The sequence below is a fragment of the Crocuta crocuta genome, unplaced genomic scaffold (assembly GCF_008692635.1).
Source record: "Crocuta crocuta isolate KB4526 unplaced genomic scaffold, BGI_CrCroc_1.0 scaffold162, whole genome shotgun sequence".
Lineage (NCBI taxonomy): Eukaryota > Metazoa > Chordata > Mammalia > Carnivora > Hyaenidae > Crocuta > Crocuta crocuta.
Window position 1 is genome coordinate 3,735,069 of NW_027529433.1, and position 21,350 is coordinate 3,756,418.

The 21,350-nt window shown below is 37.1% G+C and overlaps 1 protein-coding gene across 1 annotated transcript in view; it reads right to left on the minus strand.

The window, feature by feature from the left end:
• Nucleotides 1–267: 267 nt before the first annotated feature.
• JMY (junction mediating and regulatory protein, p53 cofactor) overlaps nucleotides 268–21,350 on the minus strand; it is a 95,674-nt gene continuing 74,591 nt past the window's right edge. The window contains exons 7-11 of the mRNA XM_077759891.1: nucleotides 18,345–18,431; nucleotides 13,632–13,727; nucleotides 11,799–12,399; nucleotides 9,829–10,139; nucleotides 268–5,530 (exon numbers count right to left, since the gene is read on the minus strand). Of these exons, the coding sequence (XP_077616017.1) occupies nucleotides 9,832–10,139; nucleotides 11,799–12,399; nucleotides 13,632–13,727; nucleotides 18,345–18,431 (1,092 nt within the window). The 3' untranslated portion in view covers nucleotides 268–5,530; nucleotides 9,829–9,831. The remainder of the gene's footprint in view (nucleotides 5,531–9,828; nucleotides 10,140–11,798; nucleotides 12,400–13,631; nucleotides 13,728–18,344; nucleotides 18,432–21,350) is intronic.

Below are 21,350 nucleotides of genomic sequence, written 5' to 3' on the forward strand. Positions count from 1 at the left end.
AGACCATCTCAGACGTCTGTTTATCATGTTCTAGCAAATGCACAACTCACTGTGCCCTGTTTGAAATGAAGTGACAGTAGATACTGACAATGCTGTTTTATTTATTTTTAAGTTTTCTTATTTTGAGAGAAGGAGAGAGAGAGCCTGATATGGTGCTCGAGCTCACAGACTGTGAGATGGTGACCTGAACAGAAATCAAGTCAGATGCTCAGCCAACCAAGGCACCAAGGCGCCCCACCAGTGCTGTTTTAAACAAACAAAATGAACTTAACTCAATAAATATCTTTTATTAAAGAAAAAAAGAATATTGTTAAGCACCAAAACCGTATGTTGTTACATTGCATGTACATGAGAAGGTGACTGCAATACTTGCTGTACAAGTACTTAACTCTGAAGTCATGAGTGTAAAAAATGAAATACAAAGCAATAATTACAATGCAGAAAAGTTGCACTAAAGAGCAAAAGGCAACGGTCAAAACAATTATTGGAGATTTCAGAGTATTGCTATAACTGCCTGCTTAGTTTTTTCTTTGTACTTTTAATACTTTAAAATATTAATGGAGCATATTTAAGTATTGTAAATTTGCAAGAGTTGGCATTTACAATACACTGTGCACACTTCCATTTAATGTACGGTGTTAAAGCCATCTTTAAAAGCCAGGCACAATGTGCTAGTGTTTTGCTTCTACCATTATAATATTGCACAAAGCTAGTAAATAGTGAATTGGTCTGCCACTGTAATTTTCACTTAACCAGAAAGGCTAAAAAACATGTCAGTTTCATCAGCCCTCATGGGCTTTAATCATGCAAAATGATCTGTAGCCTTCAATGTTTCACAAACAATATATATATTATGATTTCACACTTGGCAAGACACACAGTACAGTAAGAGACTCAGTGAGACAGTGAGGATTCTGTCTGAGTCAAAAGAAGTCAGAAGTCACTGTCTGGGTTGCATCGTCTACCCCTCTTGGGTTACAATCGAAGGGAAAATGCCATCTTGTGATCATGACTACTTGTTAAAACCAATGCAATTAGTATTGGGAAAAGCTAGAATAACTTGTTACACTCTTTGATAGTTAACCATAGAACATGCAAGGAAAAAAAAAACCCAAAACTTCCCTTGTTAAAATTCAGCTCTACAACCAGCACCTATTACCTTTTTGTATACATCTAAAAATCACTTTGCATGGCCTTTCTATCCACTCTTAATTCCCCCAAATTGAGCCACTTAGTTATAACTGACTTTTAAAAAAAACCAACAAAAAAACTTTCCCTTACCTCTCAAAACAAATGACTGCTTTGAGATTGAGTGTGAAAGAGCATTGATAAAATATTTAACATGTCAACCTCAGAGGTATTTTCTGTACATGCACCTTAGTGGCATAATAAAAGTAGGGAAGGGAAGAAACATTTATAAATTTGAATTCTAAATTGAATTCCTCAAATACCAAGCTGTATATTTACTGTGGGCAAAACAGAACATTTTAGAATGAACACATCTTCAAAATAACCCAATGGGCAAACATTTAACACACACACACACACTCACTCACTCATTCCAGATTCCCTCTCACCTTTAAAAAACCTGTGTTTACATACATGATAGTTTAGGCAGCAATATAAACTCATTTTGTAAGAAAAACTTTAAATTAGACTATTTATAGGATAAAAAATACCACTGCTTCATTTTACAAAGCAGTTTAAGCAGAGATTCCTCTTCATGTGCTTTAACTAAAGAGCACTTTGTAGCAAAGTTCACAAGTAACCACTGATTGCTCAGCAGCACTAAATCAATGCAACAGGCTTCAACAGTAAGGTGCTTTTACTTTACCTCTTCCATCAGAAATCAATCTTGCTGGTCAGTCCTCTAGAACTAGGCATAGCTCTTCTAAGCAATAAAGGTGAAATAAAATCTGTTTATAATGCACATTTAACTTTATATTATCACTTAAATTCAGTGCAAGAGTCGGGTAAAACTTAAGGTGTCTGTTCTTTCTTATCAAATGGCTGCATGTTAACAATGGATCTGCCACAATTTTTAAACGTTTTACAGCTGTTCAATAATGTCTCTTACAAATAAGCCTGGTAAAGCATATGCAATTTCAACTCCCTGATAAGGCCTTCATGGACCTACTTAGTACTTTACAGATTGGTATCTCCTGATATGTGCATATTAATTACAAAGGTTTTTTTTTTTTTTTTTTTTTTAAAAAAAAAAAAAACAACCTTGTTCTTAGTGAAAGAAAAAACTTTCCTTAGGCTAAAAGCATGGACTTACATTTATACACAAACTCAGTGAATGCACTTATAAAATGACATCTTAGGGAATGTATAAAATTAAACTATGTTAAGTGTATACTGGTCCCATTCCAAACAGAGGATGCTGCCCATTCATTTTTGTTCCACTGTGTTTTAATTCTTAGTGCCTGCTCCGACCTAAGTATGCTTTACAATTTAACACGTTTTTATCGCAAAGTGGTTATGCCATGTTACCTAAGATTGCTACACAGTTCAGCTTCGTAGAAATAAGGATTTTCCCCCCTCATTATACAAAATAAATGAAAGTACTGAAAATTTTTACGTAATGAGAAAAACTCCACCTTCCTGCTATGGAAATACTACACCTGATCAACTCTTACAGCTGTGCCCCTTGTTTTAAAAATACACATTAAAAAATCTTTTAGCTCCACAATGAAGAACTAGGGAATGATTGTTTCAATGCTGCTCACAAACTCAAAACCTATAAAACATAGAGCAAGCAAGACCAGAGCAAGCTGCTCATCTTTTTAAAATCCTCTTTAGCTAGGCATTTTGTCATACTGCTACCCACAGCACCACTCAGACTGGAGATGGTTAGGAATGTTTTCTCTGTGTGCCACACTGGTTATATATACAACAGTTTGAGTATTAAGTGGGAGAACTACTTAAAACTGGCACTCAAGGGAGCAGTAATACTAACCTTAAAATATTCCCAAGTTATCTGTTTCCCTATTCAAAATATATTGTAGTCGAGACTAGATTGATACGTCAACTTCTACACTGATTCGGTATAAGCAAGCAGCTATTTGTGAATTCTTACAAGAAATTGGTACACCGAGATATAACTATCCAATTTTTTAAACCTATAAATAATACATAAAACTTTAAAGAGCTAAAATGCTCGTTTTTTTTGAGGGCAGGTTGAGAAAAGGAGAATTTAACCATGCTCACATAATTGTTGATTGGTTCCGAAACTTCTTTAAAACGACCATAAGGAATCAACTGATAATCTCACCTTGGACAAGTGGACTGGCGTTATTTGAAATTTTAACATTTAGGAGAACTCCAAAGGATAATAATCTGCAATTAAGTTGTACTTCTGTAGAAAGAGGAATCTGATTCTTAAGATTCCTTAAGGTACAGAAGGTACATTTACTGGAAAAGTTACTCAATAGAGAGTAGCTTGGCTGGTTGCTAAGGAGACTCTGCTTCAGCATGCTCATCATCAAATGAGACACCCTTCATGGAGTGCAGTGGGATGTGCTCAGAGCTGTGGATGAAATCCAAAAGGATTCACAGGGGTCTGTACCCCTCCAATATTTGCCGGACACTTACTAGAACATGGTTCTGGGAGACAAGTCACAGGACCCATTTCTAAGTGAGCCTGTCTTATGATGGAATCCCAGCTCTAACACTAAATGATGAGCATTCCCGTCACATAAATATCCCAGTGTTTTTGCTCTAAGTTTAATGTTAGGTTCTCCTGTATTTTTCTCAATTTCAATGGATGAAAAAACAGATTCATAAGCATCCAAAGGCTTGAAATGGATAGTTTTTTTTTAAAGGCTTGCAAATCTGGTTTAAAGAAACGAAACCAATCATTCTTTGGTTGAAAAGAATGCCTCAATGCTTTACTGAAGGAAATGGGGGGGGGTCCCCACACATACCTCGCCACAGTGAGATGAACAGTACATCTCTACACGAGATCTGTATTTTAATATTCCAAGGTGGGAATAAAACATGAATAAAGTCAATGCATTGTGAAAATGCTGTGCAAAAAGCTCCTACTATCATCAGTAAGTAGGAAGTTTTCTCCATAATTATTTGAAAGGAAATAGCATCTTAAAGGGACAAAGCTGTGAGCATTTTTTTCCCCTCTATATGAAAACCACTTTATACACATTTGAGGATTTTTACTCTAGGATTGCTTCCTGGGTCTAGACCAGAGAAATGCCTCAGAAGAAACAAAAGTTCTTTTTGGTTCCTCAGTCCTTAACTCCCTTTATATAAAGGCCAACATGCGTCTTATACAGAAATACACTCTACAGAATACTGTAAACTGGGTCCAACATATCCACCTTCAGTCAAGCCTGCAATGGTCCTGTGGAGAATTCACAATGGCTCCTTTCATATAAATGCATCCTTCAGGACTCCAATACAGCAAAATCACCTAGAACTACATACATGTTTTTAAAAGTCTGACATTTAACAAAGGCTCTCTCCCGAAATCCCACTCAAAACATGTGAAGTCAGTGAAATGTCAGCCCGGAAGGCTTTTCTGCCTGTCGACTTTGTGCATTTGTAGAGCACATTTCACTGCGGAGCATAAAAAGAGAAACTTAAATGGTGCCCATTACAAAGATTTAAGATCAGCATCCCTATTACTGAATCCTCAGTTTTTGATTCTCAATAGGAAAGTCGTGTTGAGTTACCCTATCAAGCAATCATTCAAACAAAAAGACTAAAAATAATCTGAAATATTATCAAGTTACAAAGTATTGCTTTTCATAAACAAAGCTGCACATGAAATTCAAACTATTATAAATTCACCATTATGAAGAGCTATTTAAAAGCATGGAAATTTTTACTTCAAAACCTTACAAAGTGTAAGAGTGTGTGGTCTTTTAAAAATATGCCATGGTAAATGTATCACACTGTGGTAAACACATTAAATGTATCTCCGTGGTTATCTTTTCAGATGTTGAACATCTTTAAAATGTGAAAATTTTCAGTGCATTTCCATCGGATTCTTTCCAATTCCTGTCCTACAGCTATCATGATAAACTTTTGTAGAGTGTTGCACTATTTATACAAGCTGATATGGAAGAAGCTCTGTCTTTTCAAGCAGAGGACTATTCAGTGAACTTAAAGAAGGATTTCAAAGCAGATTCAATACAGCTCACAGTAGATCTCTGTCAACCCAGTGTTCTTCCGACTCAGAGTGCCCCCAGGTTTACTGGCCACTACAAGGGTGTAAATGGGTGGACAAGAGGGAAAGGTGCTTTAAAAAACCCAGGCATCTCCACAAGGCCTTTTCTTCACTGCATCAGGAGCATTGCACATCTACAACTCATCTTAGCCACCAACTACTGGAATGACTGGAAAAGCGATAGATAACTTGCCAGCTGTGCCTCCATTCTTTCACACCGCTGAGCCAATCCACTTTGTGTCTAATGAAATCCAATTGGGAAATCGCGTGTTTAAAATTTTGTTTTCCAAAACAAGAAGAACCAATCTTCAACTGTATCTTTTCTTTCTGCTGAGTCACCTGTTTATAAACAAAATAATACAGTATGTTAAAAAACGAGCTCTTAAGGACAGTGTGTGTGTGTGTGTGTGTGTGTGTGTGTGTGTGTGTGTGTTCCCACACAACTTCTGCAGTATCTGGATGAACAATGATGGTTTTTTTCTTATAAACGCCCATTTGTAGAGATAGTATACAGGAGACATTTTTTTTTTTTTAAGGACTCATTTGTATTCGTAAAGAAAAATGACAAAATTTGTATATGGATTTTATAAGATATAAGACTGTATGGTAGATTCACTTGTATTTCTTTTACTCTAACATTCTATGTCAAAACTAAGCAGTAAAAAGGAAAATACAATACAATCTAAAACACTGGCCTCCTACTGCTAGTGTATTAAGAATTATTAAATGATACTTAAAAATTCACTAGAAAGTGAGTTTTTGTTACTGGCATTTGGAAGACAGGATTAGTACTGGTCTTTTGGGGTACTGTGGCAGGACGTTCTAGTTTCAGAGTAGTTGTGTTTGAGATCCATGGCTTACATGTGACACAGGAGCGTTTATATTAAATGCCTACTTGTCAGGTAAAAACAGACCTGTTATTAGTTCTACGTTATTTAATATTGTAGCACATGTGGCTTTTGAGCGCTTGAAATGTGGCTGGCTAGTCTGAGAAAATGGATGATTAATGTGACTTAAAGTAAAATCTGAAGCAGTATAAAATATTTGTTCATTAAATATAATTTTATTGTTTAGGTAGGACATTTCCACTTCAACCACTGAATACTTAGCATCCAAACTGAGATGTGCTACTAGTAAGGGTAAAATACTGGATTTTGAAGATTCAGTACAAAACAATGTGAACTACACCTCATGAATTTTTTATAGTGTAACGTTGAAACATACGATTTTGGATACATCATTTAAATAAGTATTAGTGAAATCAATTTCTTTTTATCTTTTTAATGTGACTCTGAGAACTGTTTAAACTCCATCTGTCCCTCATACTGTATTTCTATCAGACAGTATCATTGTAATTAGTTCATAACTTTATGAAGGAACCCACAGAAAACAAATTAGAAAATAAAAAGCCTATATATATATATTTCCTTATGTTCAGAAATTTCCCTCAAGGACACTATTACCTCTGGCTATCCCAAGAAGAGTTTTAAAGGAAGACAAGGGAGAACAGGATATCTTTACTTTTTATTTCATGAAGTTTTGAGAATTAAAAAAAAAATTTTTTTTTAATGTTTTATTTATTTCAGAGCAAGCAAGAGAGAGACACAGCGTGAGCAGGGGAGAGTCAGAGAGAGGGAGACACAGAATCTGAAGCAGGCTCCAGGCTCTGAGCTGTCAACACAGGGCCTGTTGCTGGGCTCAAACCCACGAACCTGAGATCATCACCTGAGCTGAAGTCAGAAGCTCAATCAACTATACCAGCCAGGCACCCCAAGAAATTATTTCCGTTGAAGAGCTAATGAATGGTTTAAAATCTACAACAAAGTCGGGGTGTCTGGGTGGATTGACCAGTTAAGCGTCCGACTCTTGGTTTCAGCTCGGGTCATAATCTCACAGTCTGTGAGTTCAAGCCCTGCCACTGGGCACTGCATTGGCAGCCTGGAGCCTGTTCAGGATTGATTCTATCTCCCTGTCTCTCTATTTTAAAAATAAACTTAAAAAAAATATTCAAAATCTACAAGAAACTGATTACTAATAGGAAATGCAAATTATAGCCTTCTTAGCCATATGTGGAGAAGCCATTTAAAAGTTCAGTCTCATGTGGAAACTAATTTGACAATAAACTATTAAAAAAAAAAAAAAAAAAAAAAAAAGTTCAGTCTTCAGAAATGATTTCCAAGACCAAAACACAAGGCAGGGAGAATAGCTCCTTTATCGCTACCTGTTCAAACTAGTGGGGATTATAACTAGTCTATGGTATGCTTCTGTTGTAGGATACACCAGAGCTCAGATATCTGAGTTCATACATTTTCTGGGACCATTGTTTCTCTCAACATGCTAACACATACAATAGTTATAAATAATCAACCAAAAGAAGAAATTTTAGGGAATTTTCAAAGTGATACTCATCCTCAGCATATTCTTAACATCTGCTATAAGCATAAATTAGCAGCCCAAAGCTACAAATAACCAGGTGGGCACTTGAACATACGAAATGCTGCTGCAATGTCTATGTCTTGGGCAGGATCTGGTGAAGAAGGGAGGAAACGGAAATGATGAGCTGACCTGAACAACAGCTGGTGAGTCACATATCCCAAATGGGCATACTCATGTGAAGGCCCAACTGTGGGATTAACCAATCAGTGCTAAGATGGTAGTTTTAGGCATAGGCTCAGCAGCTCACTGAGAAGCTCCAAATAGGAGACAAGGTGACAGGTAACAAGCACTGTAAAGTGGGAGACAATCTACAAGTATCCAATGTGAAAAAGACTAGTCAGATGCCCTGAGTGTCTAGATACTCTCACAGGGTATACACAGTAATATATCTGCCATCTTCTACAAAGCGCAGTGTACATTGGTTAAGCATAAATGGCTTGAAATTATTTTGGGATCCAAAAACAGTGAATCATACAAAATGATAATTAGGGGCTCTATAAATAACAGGGGGAAAAGATACCAATAGTCCAATACCCATGGCAGAACACTGGTGCTATCAAATGATGTCTGGGGCATAACCACTTATTGAGGGGAACGCAATTTTTCACCCCCGTGTTGTTAGAGCTATGGACAGAGCAGATGCTAGAGGGGAGGGGTATGGATGGGAGGACAGCACAGGAACATCTAAATTTTCCTAATGGACCCATTCCCAAATGGAACAAGTAAGACTGCCTGTAGTAGTATTTTATTTGATATATTCAAAACAGTATCTTCCAACATGTAATCAATATAAAAAAATTAATGACATAGTATGAAGTCTTCAAAATCCACATGTATGCCTGCATATATATCAGATCTACTCAGAATCCATCAGAGTGAAAGCCAGGAATCTGCATTTTTAATCTCCTAAGTAATTCTTACTGTCAGGCATGTTTTAGAATCATTGAGCTAAATAGTAAGTTTATTATTCCTTTACCTATTCTCCCTCCATGACTCAGTCTTCCCCAGTTTGATGAATATGTGAAGGCCATAGAAACACAGTCCATCAAGAAGGCAATTAATGCTTAATAGAATATATCTGCATAGTTGCATAACAGTTTGCACAAATTATATAATTTTAGTTATGACTACTATCAATTCTCTACTATTTACAGCATATGTAATCTTTACTATTTTCAGCAGAATTTGTGCTGTATTTGTACTATGTAATTATCTTACTAAAATGTGGTAGAGTAAATGTGGTAGAGAGTTACTTTCGGGGAATGTCCGACGTGTAACCAATACCACAGATGTACTTAATAAGATACGCATACACGTATTACATGTTTTATTAGCTGCAATTTTATCTGGAAAATGAAGTAGCTACAATAAGCTTTAAAATGATAAACCTTCATTTTAAAGGCTGAGAAAGCTAAATAGGGGTTCCTGGGTGCCTCAGTTGGTTAAGCATACAACTTCGGCTCAGGTCATTAACTCATGGTTTGTGGGTTTAAGCCCTGCGTCAGGTTCTGTGCTGACAGCTCAGAGCCTGGAGCCTGTTTCNTTAAATAACCAGACAATGAAATAATCTTTCTATACTAATCTCAGACAGTTCTTTTCCGGGCAGCTAAGATACCAAAATTCAAGGTGGCGCCTGGGTGGATCTGTAGGTTGGGTTTTTCACATTGACTCAGGTCATCTGACGGTTTGGGAGTCTAAGCCCCATGTCAGGCTCTGTGCTGACAGCTCAGAGCCTGGAGCCTGCTTCAGATTCTGTGTCTCTCTCTCTCTGCCCCTCCCCTGCTCATATTCTTTTTCTCTCTCAAAAATGAACATTTTTTTTTTTTTTTAATTAAAAAAAAAAAAGATACCAAAATTCAATATACGTAACACTTTGTACCTAGAATACTTAAGTTGGGAAAGGGCTTTTCATTTTTAGTGTATGAATAAGACTGTCACTTTACTGGACTCAAACTATCCTCTTTATTTGGGCTGTACTGTAGAAATTTTTAATGACCAAGATATGGCATTTACTTAACAGTAGCTTTGAAAAGTGCTTTACTGTTTGTTAGGTTTCTAGAAACTACACAAAACCTGAAGTTTACAGATCTATATGGTCAGTGGTATAGGTGACCTATATATAATAAACCTAATCAATAAAATGTAACAGACTTCATCATCTACTATTAATGAATGCGACTAAAGAAATTAAGACCATTTACTTGTTAGTTTTCCCATTCTGTGCAGGGTAAAGCCTCCTCTTCATCCTCTGACTCAGGAGATGCTTCTTTGATTCTTCTAAGAGCTTCATGGATGCTCCGTGTTAGAGGGTCTGTATCAGGCAGAAGTGTGAAGGATTCTCTCAAAACTTCCTTCTGTACCTTCTTCAATTTCACCCCTTTCCTTATTTGTGCCAAGATATTATTACTATCATCTTCATCAGGAAAAGGAGGGAGAGTTCGCTGTTCAACCTTTTTCAGATGAAAACTACCACGCTTCAAGGAAGCTAGCACCTCATCCATGGGTGAGCTCACTTTACAAAATGAAGAGAAGAATGACAGTGAGGATCACAATTAGAGTTCAAATTGGTAACCTCTAGACTTAAGGACTGTGATAGCCAAGGACACTGAAAACAAAATGGACCACGAGCCATGGACAGGTTTGCCAATAACACATGCGACACCAATTATGCTTGTTTTAAAACAAACAAGCCAGGGCAAGCCTGGGTGGCTCAACTGGTTTAAGTGTCCAACTTCGACTCAGGTCATGATCTCACAGTTCATGAGTCTGAGACCCGGGTCAGGCTCTGTGCTGACAGCTGAGAACCTGGAGCCTGCTTTGGACTCTGTGTCTCTCCCTCACTCACTCCCTCTCTCTCTCTCTCTCTCTCTCTCTCTCTCTGCCCGTCCCCCACTCACTCTGTCTCTCTCAAAAATAAACACACGTGCGCACATGCAAAAGCCAGAATCAACTTCCCAATTATTATTTCTAGTACTTCCCACGTGAGAGAAGTAAACAAGATTGGGAGCTGGAAGGTGGTCTTTAGGAATTCCATGGATGAGACCCCAAGGAGTCAGCAAAATCTAAATTCAGAGAGCAATACGAGTTACAAATATAATTTTAAATAAGTTTTCATATGCTATGATTTTTTTTTTTTTTTTTTTTTTTTTATTTTTTTTTTTTTTTTNTATGCTTTTGTTTTTTTTTTTTTTTTTTTTTTTTTAGAGATTCTATTTTATTTTTGTAAGTAAACTCTACCCCCAATGTGAGGCTCAAATGCAAGACACTGAGATCAAGAGTCACATGCTCTACTGACTAAGCCATCCAGGTGCCCCCACTATGGTGATCATTCTGTATTACCATTTAGTTGTTTTATATATGAAATTCTACTCCAGTTATGGTAAGAAATATTTTACTGAATTATCTCCCAGAGTAAAATGTAATATGCAAATTGTTTTATATAATTATTCTCTGTTCTTATCTTTAAAAAAGCTTTATAAGGCATATTGGACATGCAATAAAGTGTCTATATTACTCTCTATCCTTCCTTGTTTTATACAATGAGTGTATCAAGGCCCTCAATAAATAAATATGTGACCCAAATATTGCATGGTCCTGCCAATGCCATCTTAGTGTGACAGCTGTGCCCAATTGTCTTACTTTTTCTGATGTGACTACTGTTCTTGTATTTCCTGGGTTTAAAATCAGATTTTTGGGGCACATAGGTGGCTCAGCTGGTTAAGCATCCAACTCTTGATTCTGACTCAAGTTGTGATCTCATTCATGGTTGGTGAGATCGAGCCCCACATCAGGGTCTATGTTGACAGCACAGAGCCTGCTTAGGATTTTCTACAGCACCCCCCCCCNTTTAAAAAATAAAGTCAGATTTTCTTTTTAACACAAAAGGAGCGCACTTAACTATGTATTACCAGATAGATCGATCAAGTATCATTTCAGAATATAATTTTTAAAACATCCCGAGGAGGTCAAGAGGGTACACATTTGTGTCTATGCACATTTGTTGCTGTGGGTTGGTAGAATTCTGTCAGGCTGTGACCTTGAAAACCTATTTGCTATCAAATAATGTCAAAAATAAAATAATGTTTTAAGCTTTGCTGGGTCCTATGAAATAAAAGATCTTTTGATTATGCCTCACTTTATTCAACAGATCAAAAATGTCTTTTTAACTTACCTCTCCTCCTCTGCAAACCTTCGGCAGTCTTTTTGAGCTTCTTCCTGGCACTGACCAGCTGACTGCTGTCAAAGAGATGTGCTGAGGGGGCACTCGCAGACTTGGGGATCCTCTTTTCATTCGCCTCTGTTCTAGGCAGACCTTTCTCCAGTGTCTCTGGGGAGCTGTCTTTAGCAACAGGCAAAGTTGGTGATGGTGGGGGAGGGGGAGGAGGGGGTGGGGGGGGAGGGGGGGGTGGAGGAAGAGGTGGGGGGATTGGATCTATGGTAACAGAACGTGGTTCAAGGTCAATGTTATTCAAAAGTGGAAGAGAAACAGTGGGAGGCAGTTCAGAGGTAACACCACTGAGAGGTAATGAAGTGGCTTCAAGTTGTGCTAATGAAGTATCTTCAAGTTGTGTGAGGCTTTGGGCTTCTGTTTTCTGTGATGACCCAAGCTTGCCTATTCCTTCCTCTACTTTTCCACTTTTCTCTTCTACCTGTAGTGGTCCTGGCAGAGAGTCACACTGGTCCTCACAGGGCACAGGACTGGCAGTGCTTCTTCTTCTTGCATGAGCCAGTCGCAATCTGGTTGATTTAAGTATGACTTGGCCAGGGTACCTCTAAAAAATGAGAAGTGATTATAACTGGTCAAATTATTTTAAAACAATTTATGAATAAATGGCTATTTTCTCCTACAGGTTATTTTGGAGCTTTTGTGATTTTCACTGGAAATTCTTTGATCAAGTTATACAGAAGACCAGAATACCAATGCCTAACTCCTTTCAACAATTGGCATCAACTATTTGCTTATCAAATCCTTGATCAAGGCTCTATTCCCTCTTATCGACTTAAGAAGTCAACTATTCAAAATTGCCATGGGATTAAAAAAAAAAAGTCTTTAATGACTGAAATTACTAACTTAAGTGGAAAAATAATAGCAATATAAAATATCAAGCTTAAATGCTATCGGTGCGTCTGGGTGGCCCAGTTTGTTAATCATCTGATTTTGGCTCAGGCCATGATCTCATTGTCTCTGAGTCTGAGCCCCGTATCTGGCTCTGTTCATACAGCTCAGAGCCTGGAGCCTACTTCAATTCTGTGTCTCCTTCTCTCTGTGTCCCTCCCCCATTTGCACTCTCTCAACATCAAACATTAAAAAAATTTTTTTAAATAAATGCTATTGGTATATACAAAGCTATGAAACCTATTAGTTTCTTACTTGTATTTTCAAATGCTTACAGATCAAAAAAATTAATCTTTTTAAAAACTTTCTTGGCATCTAAAAACTCTCAAAACAATATGTACATTTTATGATGGAAAGAGAGGGAATAAAATTTTTCAAGTAATGATATACACAACTCTCATTCTTTTACTATAATAAAACCTACTATTAACGGATTTTGTGAACAGCATTTACTTGACACAAGGTTTATACTGTCCACAACCCCCATATACTCTTCACTATAATACTAAGAGGATTTCATCAAAAGCTTCCTTCACCTATAGATCACCACCATGAGATTACTGAATGTGGTGCTAACAAGTTCATGCCTGAAATGGATAATCAGCTGTGAACTAATTAATGTTATAAAACTCAAGGAGAATTCCAGTTTGCCAGAGGCCCTGACCACTCCTCCTACACTACTAAAGTGCTAAGTCAATGGCCCAAGAATATCAATTCTGGATACAAGTGGAAGAAAGGTAACCCTGTAATCAAACATTAATTTAAAATAATTTTACCTTCTAAATAATAAAAGAGAAAATCAAGTTTTTCTCAGAATCTTCTAATAGGAGTGTGTATGCAGCTCTGTTTAGAAAGCAATACAAAATATACTTGCCATACTTTTATTACCTGTTTAAAAGTTCGAAGTCTATCCAATGTTCTTTGTCTCTCTTGGCTGACCCAGGCACTTTTTTTTTCTTCTTCATCATGTAATTTTTCTCTCTTCTGATAAAAAATTAACAGTAATTCCATTATGATGTGTCCCACTCATTTTTATTTTTAATGGGGGGAAATAAAGAGAGCTCTCCCAGTAAATAAAATGGGTAACTCCAAAGAATGATTCATTAAACAGTGTATATGACCTGAAACTACCAGTTTTAAATATAAATCATAATTTTAAAATCCAGAATGATATGCTGACAAAAACAATACTGTTTCATTTTTGCATTTACCCACAACTAGAGATGTTTACTCTGAAATAAAATCAAATCTTCTCTGAACTAAAAAGTGTTCCTTTGGGGTTGTGACTTATACAATTTTAAGTGTAAAATACTTGTGGCTGCTATATTCTGCTAAATTAAATAGTTGACCTTAAAAATAAAATCAGCAACCACCTGGCCAGGAATTTAGATACTACACATGAGCTCAACCAGCACAGTCAGCAGGTTGAAAAAGTATTTCTCTCATTTTACATAAATTATTTGGTTCAATTATCACACTTTAAAGTTGTGAGTTACCTGCACAGAAATTTAAAAATTTCCCCGTTAATGCTAAATAGTGCAGCAACTATGGAAAACAGTATGGAGGCACCTCAAAAAATTAAAAGCAGGGACTCCTGGATGGCTCCGTCCAGTGACCATCTAACTCAGTTTCAGCTCCTCTACCCTGCTTCTACATTTTCTCTAAATATAAAAAAAAAAAAAAAACCCAACATGGTATGGTAAACATGAAACGTTCCTGAAAATAGTACCTTCATAAAAGTTAACTAACTCCAAGATAAATCAAAATAAACTCAGGAATAGAAAAGGTGTGATAATCTATTTTGGTACTGATTTTCTTCTTCTGACTTTTTCCTGTTTTGCTTTAATCTTTTATAATGATGATGTAGGTCTCTTTATAAACACATTGAGTTTTCTTTTAAAAAATGTATTGGAATGGTTGAGAAGCATTTTTGCAAGCCACTAATTAAAACTGCTCATAGGGGCGCCTGGATGGCTCAGTCAGTTGAGCGTCTGACTTCGGCTCTGGTCATGATCTTGGGGTTCATGAGTTTAAGCCCCGCCTCAGGTTCTGTGCTAACAGCTTGGAGCCTGGAGCCTGCTTTGATTTCTGTGTCTCCCAGTCTCTGCCCCTCCCCTGCTTGCACTCTTTTTCTCTTTCTCAAAAATAAACATATAAATTTTTTTTTAAATAATAAAACTCATAATAGAAAAATTTTTCAAGTGGCAGTCAAGAAGTTTACGATGATTTTTTTTAAAAAACAGCAAAATACTCAATTACTCAGGAAAAAATTCACCTTGTCTAGCTAATAGGACAATATTATAAAATACTAAGTAAAAAGAAAACTTTAAGATCACAAAAGGATAGCATGTAAAAATACCATGCAAGAAAGAGGCACCTGGTTCCCCCAGTTGGTTAAGTGTCTGATCCTTGATTTCGGCTCAGGTCATGAACTTGTGGTTCGTGGGATCAAGCCCTGCACCAGGCTCTGTGCTGACAGTGCTTGTAATTCTCTTTCCCTCTCTGCCCCTCCCCTACTTGGCACTCTCTCTCAAAGTATTTAAAAATATACCATCTAAGAGAGTAATATGGTAGGGGAAAACTGATTAAGGTAAGGAAATTCCATTTTTCTATAAAATGCTTACCAATTATCTATCAGCCAGGCCCTATATTAAGCCCTACAAGAGAAACAGGGAGGTTTAGCTGTCAAGCACCCAGGAAGAAAATGATCCTACTGGAAGAGGGGGAGGTGAAAAGGAGGATAGTTCCTAGGAGACAGCACAGGTAGTAATCTCTTGGACATTGGTCTTAGCAACATTTTTCTAGATTGGTCTCCTAAGGCAAAGGAAACAAAATAAAAAATAAACGATTGGGGCTACACCAATATAAAAAAGTTCTGGCACAACCATCAACAGAGCAAAAAGACATCCTACTGAGTGGAAGAATAATATTTGCAAATGATATGTCCAATATGGAGTTAATAACCAAAATATATAAAGAACTTATACAACTCAACACCAAAGAAAATAGTAATCTGCTTTAAAAATGGGCAGAGTACACGCAAAGGCCAACAGACACATGAAAACATCCTCAACATCATTAATCATCAGGAAAATACAAATCCAAAGCATAATGACATATCACCTCACACCTGTCAGAATGGCTAGACTCAAAAAGACAAATAGCAAATGGTGGCAAGGATGTGGACAAAAGGAACTATTATATACTGTTGGTGGGAATGTAAAATGGTACAGCCACTGTGGAAAATAATATGGAGGTTCCCCCCAAAACTAAAACTAAAAATACACTGGGGCACCTGGGTGGCTCAATCAATTGAGCATCCAACTTTGGCTCAGATCATGATCTTATGGTTCATGAGTTCAAGCCCCACATTGGGCTCTATGCTGCAGTGCAGAGACTGCTTGGGTTTCTCTGCTCCCCACCCCAAACTTTGTGCTTTCTCTCTTTGTCTCAAAATGAAGTTTAAAAAAATTTTTAAATACCCTATGATTCAGTAATTCCACTTTTGGATATTTACCCAAAGAATACAAAAATACTAATTCCAAAAGATACATGCACCCCTGTATTTATTGCAGCATTATTTATAATAGACAAAAATATGGAAGCAACATAAGTGTATACTGAAAGATGAATGGATGAGTATGGGTGTATACAATGGAATACTACTCAGCCATAAAAAGATTAAGATTTTACCATTTGTAGTAACATGGACAGACCTAGAGGGTTTGAAAAACAAACCAATAACACAAACAAGGCATAAAAAGACCTATTAATACAAAGAACAAACTACAACCTAGTGGTTTCCAGAAGAGAGGGAAGTGAGTGGGTGGGCAAAAGGGGTTGAAGGGGAATGGGAGGTACAGGCTTCTAGTTATGAAATGAATAACTCACGGGAATAAAAGGTACAGCATAGGGAACACTGTCAATGGTACTGTAATGGTGTTGTGTGGTAACAAATGGTAGCTATAGGTTGCAGGATACAACGCTGACATTTGAAAGTCAACTCTTTGCTAATATACCAGCAAGGAACAGCTAGAGTTTGATATTAAAACCTATATTACCATAAAAAAAAAAAAAAAAAAGATTTTAGGCATAAATCTAATAATTTAGGTACAAATCTAATAAAATATATGTAAGACCTAAATAAGGCAAACTACAAAACTTAAAGAAGCCAAAGATCTAAATAAATGGGGAGCTATTCCTTGTTTACAAATAGGAAGACGCAATGTTGTTAAGCTGTCAATTATTCCCAGACTTGATCTACAGATTTGACATAATCATAATCAATATTTCACTTAATTACTTTAAGGATACTAACAAGCTGATTCTAAGGTTTCTTTGGAGAGGCAAAAAGACTTACAGTACAGAGAGCACAAGAGACCCAAACAAATTCAATCAACCGATCTTTTAAAAAAGTAGCAAAGGCAATCCAATAAACAGAAATGACAGCTTTTTAAACAAGTAGTGTTGGAACTACTAGACATTCACATTAAAAAAAAAAGTTTAGCCACAGACTTTACACCCTTTTATGTACATTAACTCAAAACCGATCACAGACCTAAATGTAACATGTGAAACTATAAAGCTCTGGCAACATAACACAGGAGAAATTATAGATGATCTTGGGTTTAGTGAGGACGTTAGATACAGCACCAAAAGTACAACTCATAAAACAAAGAACTGACGAGTTGGACTTCATTAACATTAAAATTAAAAACCTCTGTTCTGCACGAGATGTTGTCAAGAGAATGAAAACGCAAAGCCAGAGATTGAGGAAAAATACTTGCAACGTCCAAAATATACAAAGTTCTTAAATCTCAATAATAAGAAAACAACCTAATTTAAAAAAGAGCAAAAGATCTGGACATAACCTCAGCAAAAAAGATAGATGACAAAAAAGCATTATTAAAAGATGCTCATTATCATACGCCACTAGGAAATTTCAAACTAAATAACCATCACATACCACACACCTATTTACGGCTAAAATACAAAACACTGGCAATACCAAATGCTGGTAGCGATGAAGAACAATACGAATTCATATTGTTTGTTGCTGACAGCAATGCAAAACACTACAGCCACTCTGGAAGACAGTTTGGCAGTTTCCTACAAAATTAAAGAAACTCTTAACACTGTGATTCAGCAACTGTGCTCCTCAGTATTTACCCAAGAGATGAAAACTAATGTGCATACAAAAACCTGTATCAATGTTTATAGCAACATTATTCATAATTGCCAAAACTTGGAAACCACCAGCATGTCTCAGTAGGTGAATAGATAAATAAACGGTGATACTGGGGCACCTGGCTGGCTCAGTTAATACAGTTGTGCCTCTTCATCTCACGGCCCTGAGTTCAAGCTCCACACTGGGAGTGGAGCCTACATAATGCAAATTTTAAAAATAAATAAAAGTGTGGTTATCCAGACAATGGATTACTATTCAGTGCTAAGAAGAAATGAGCTATCAAGCCATGAAAATGCATGGAGCAATCTTATCCTCCCCTATTCATGCTGTCGCTCTCTCTCTCAGAACTAAATAAAAACATTAAAAAAAAAAAAAATCAGCTTTGTTCTAAGTCTCCCTGAGTCCAAACTTACTAGTTGTACTGTGTGATGAGTTCTGTATTCATCTTCACTCCGAAGGCGTTGTTGGAACTTTTCATTGTGTTTTGCAATACAAATTTCCTATAAATACATAAAATGTGTTTTAATATAAGTGAAACCTGAAAGACTCAATCTTCACATGTATCTACACAGAAAAACACCAAGTAATAAGCCACCTCTGATGCTCATCTGGAGTACTGAAGCAGCATGAGGCAAATCATCAATATCATTTAACTCCTCTAAAACTCATTTTTCCATCCCCGCTCCGCCCCCACAATGGGGCGTGATGGGGCAAGATAGAGCGGAAGAGGGTGTACTGAGATAATCTCACGGGTCTCTTTTAGTTCTGAAGTCTGTGGCCAAAAGATTGCAAGTTTCCCCTGTAGTTTTATTGTTTTTAAGTTATCTCTGCACTCAGTGTGTGGCTCAAACTCACAACCCCAAGATCAAGAGTCTCATGCTCTACACTGGGTGTTAAATGGAAACCAATTTGACAATAAAGTATTTGTTAAAAAAAAAAATAAAATAAAATTTTAAAAAGAGAAGGGTTAAAAAAATAGTTAACAGACTCTTGAATGCTGAGAACAAACTGAGGACTCATGGGTGTGGGGGGGGGGGATGGGCATGGAGGAGGGCACATGTGGGGATGTGCACCGGGTGTTATATGGAAACCAACTTGACAATAAACTATTTGTAAAAAATAAATAAATAAATGTTATTAAAATTAAAAAAAAAAAAAAAGTCTCATGCTCTAACCACTGAGCCAGCAAGGTGGCCCTTATTGTAGTCTTACAACATTTCTCTTAAAGGCTGTATTTTAAACTCTGATGAGTTAAACAACATGACTTTGCCTGGAGTGCTTTAAATATCATGCAATCTGTATCTTATGGTTAGAGAATTAAGAACAAAAAGAGACTGTCCAGATAAGCATCCAAATCGTCATTTTGGCTCAGGTCATGATCTCATGTTAGGGAGATGGAGACCTACATCAGTCTCTGTGCTGACAGAGCAGAACCTGCTTGGGATTCTCACTCCCTCTCCACCCCTGCCCTGCACATGCTCACTCTTAAAGTAAATATAGGTTTAAAAAAAGAAAAAAAGAGGGGAGCCTGGTGGTTCAGTCAGGCGTCTGACTCTTGATTTTGGCGCAGGTCATGACCTCTCACAGTTCCAGAGACTGAGCCCTACATCTTCAGATTCTCTCTCTGCTCCTCACCTGATAGCACTCTCTCTCTCTCAAAATAAATAAAAACATAATAATAAACTAGGAAATAATGCACTATTATCTGGAAACTTTTTAGCAGCATCATGTTAAGTCTTCATTTTCCCTGGGTCTTCCTGGAGAAGTCCTCTAGGTAAAAAGATGCCCATTAGTTTTTATCACTCTCAAATCTATACAAACTTTTAACCAGAGAAAAGTGATATAATGAATGATCTTTTTTTTTTTTTTTAAATTTTTTTTAATGTTTTTTATTTATTTCTAGGAGAGAGAGAGGGAGAGACAGCGTGAGCAGGGGAGGGGCAGAGAGAGGCGGAGATACAGACTCTGAAATAGGCTCCAGGCTCTGAGCTGGCAGTCAGCACAGAGCCCAACGCGGGGCCCGAACCCACGAACCGCGAGATCATGACCTAAGCGAAAGTCGGACGCTTAACCGACTAAGCCACCCAGGCGCCCCCCCCCACCTTTTTTTTTTTTAATGAATGATCTTTTAAGCCAGTGAACTAGAGTTTAAAGCAAGTATATTGTATTTTTCACCCACACTGGGTTGACTCTGTTGCCTAACCAGTATGAATGGTGAAATTAACCTGTTTGGGGCAGTCTCCAGGGGGTTAACAAAGGTAGTATTATATAGAAGTAACATGATAGAATGATACAATGCCTCAGGCTTCTATGTCACTCAAACCTAACATAGCATCCTACCTCTACCCCATATTAGCTGCTTTTCCTTGCATGATTTATTTATCTACCAGTAGCTTTGATTCCCTTGAGTATAAAATGAGGATACAGGTCCACAATCCCTTATTTTCAGATTTTTAAAAAGATGATATGTTGCATATACATTACACAGTAACTCCAGCAAGGTCTGAAGTAACACCCCATAAGTAAGACTAACACTGTTGCAGTGAAACATATGAATAGTCAAAGTAAGAGTATAAAATAGACAACTTCCTTTCGACTTGGGTTTCTCACCAAATCAAGTATAAGAATGTTTTTTATTTTTGGAGCTTTGTCAAGTTTAGGCAAAAGAGTATTAACTCATTTGACTACTGATATTAAAGAAGATAAAAATGCATAAAGAATATTCTTCTTTAAAAGTGTATTCACAGTGGCACCTGGGTGGCTCAGTCAGTTAAACATCCAACTCTTAATTTTGGCTCTGGTCATGATCTCACAGTTTTGAGAATGAGACACGAGTCTGGCACTGCAATGGGCCTGGTGCCTTCTTAAGAGTCTTTCTCTCCCTCTGCACCTCCCCTGCTCAGTCTCTGTCTTCCTTATTTCTTAAAAATAAATAAATAAATAAATAAGTTAAAAGAGAAAAGAAACTAGTCACAGAGTATAGACTTCAAGTCCTCATGGAATAGCCAGAGACCGTAATTATTTCAAGAATTAAAGTCACAAGTAGTCCCCTGGGTATGAAATCCTATTGTGGATGCTGGGTAAACCAAATACCCTGAGACTGTGAACATGCTGAAATGCAGACAAGGAATATAGACCGATGTTACATGGAAAAGCATATTTTCATTTTTTGTATCAAATAGATGATCTCATTATCTTTCTTTTTAGGACTTTTCTAGTTTCCTCTCTTTCCAGCCATCTTTTATCACTCCTATCACCTCAGGTGATGCATGAGGGCTGGGGGTAGGTGTGCAGGAAGAGCAAGACCATTTAGAGCCCCCGACCCTGTGTGATATGTTGGGTTGCAGGAGGTCTGAGGCTGCTGGTGTAAATGGGCAGATTCTCCAGGAAGGAACTTCCCTACCTCAAATTTAGATTAA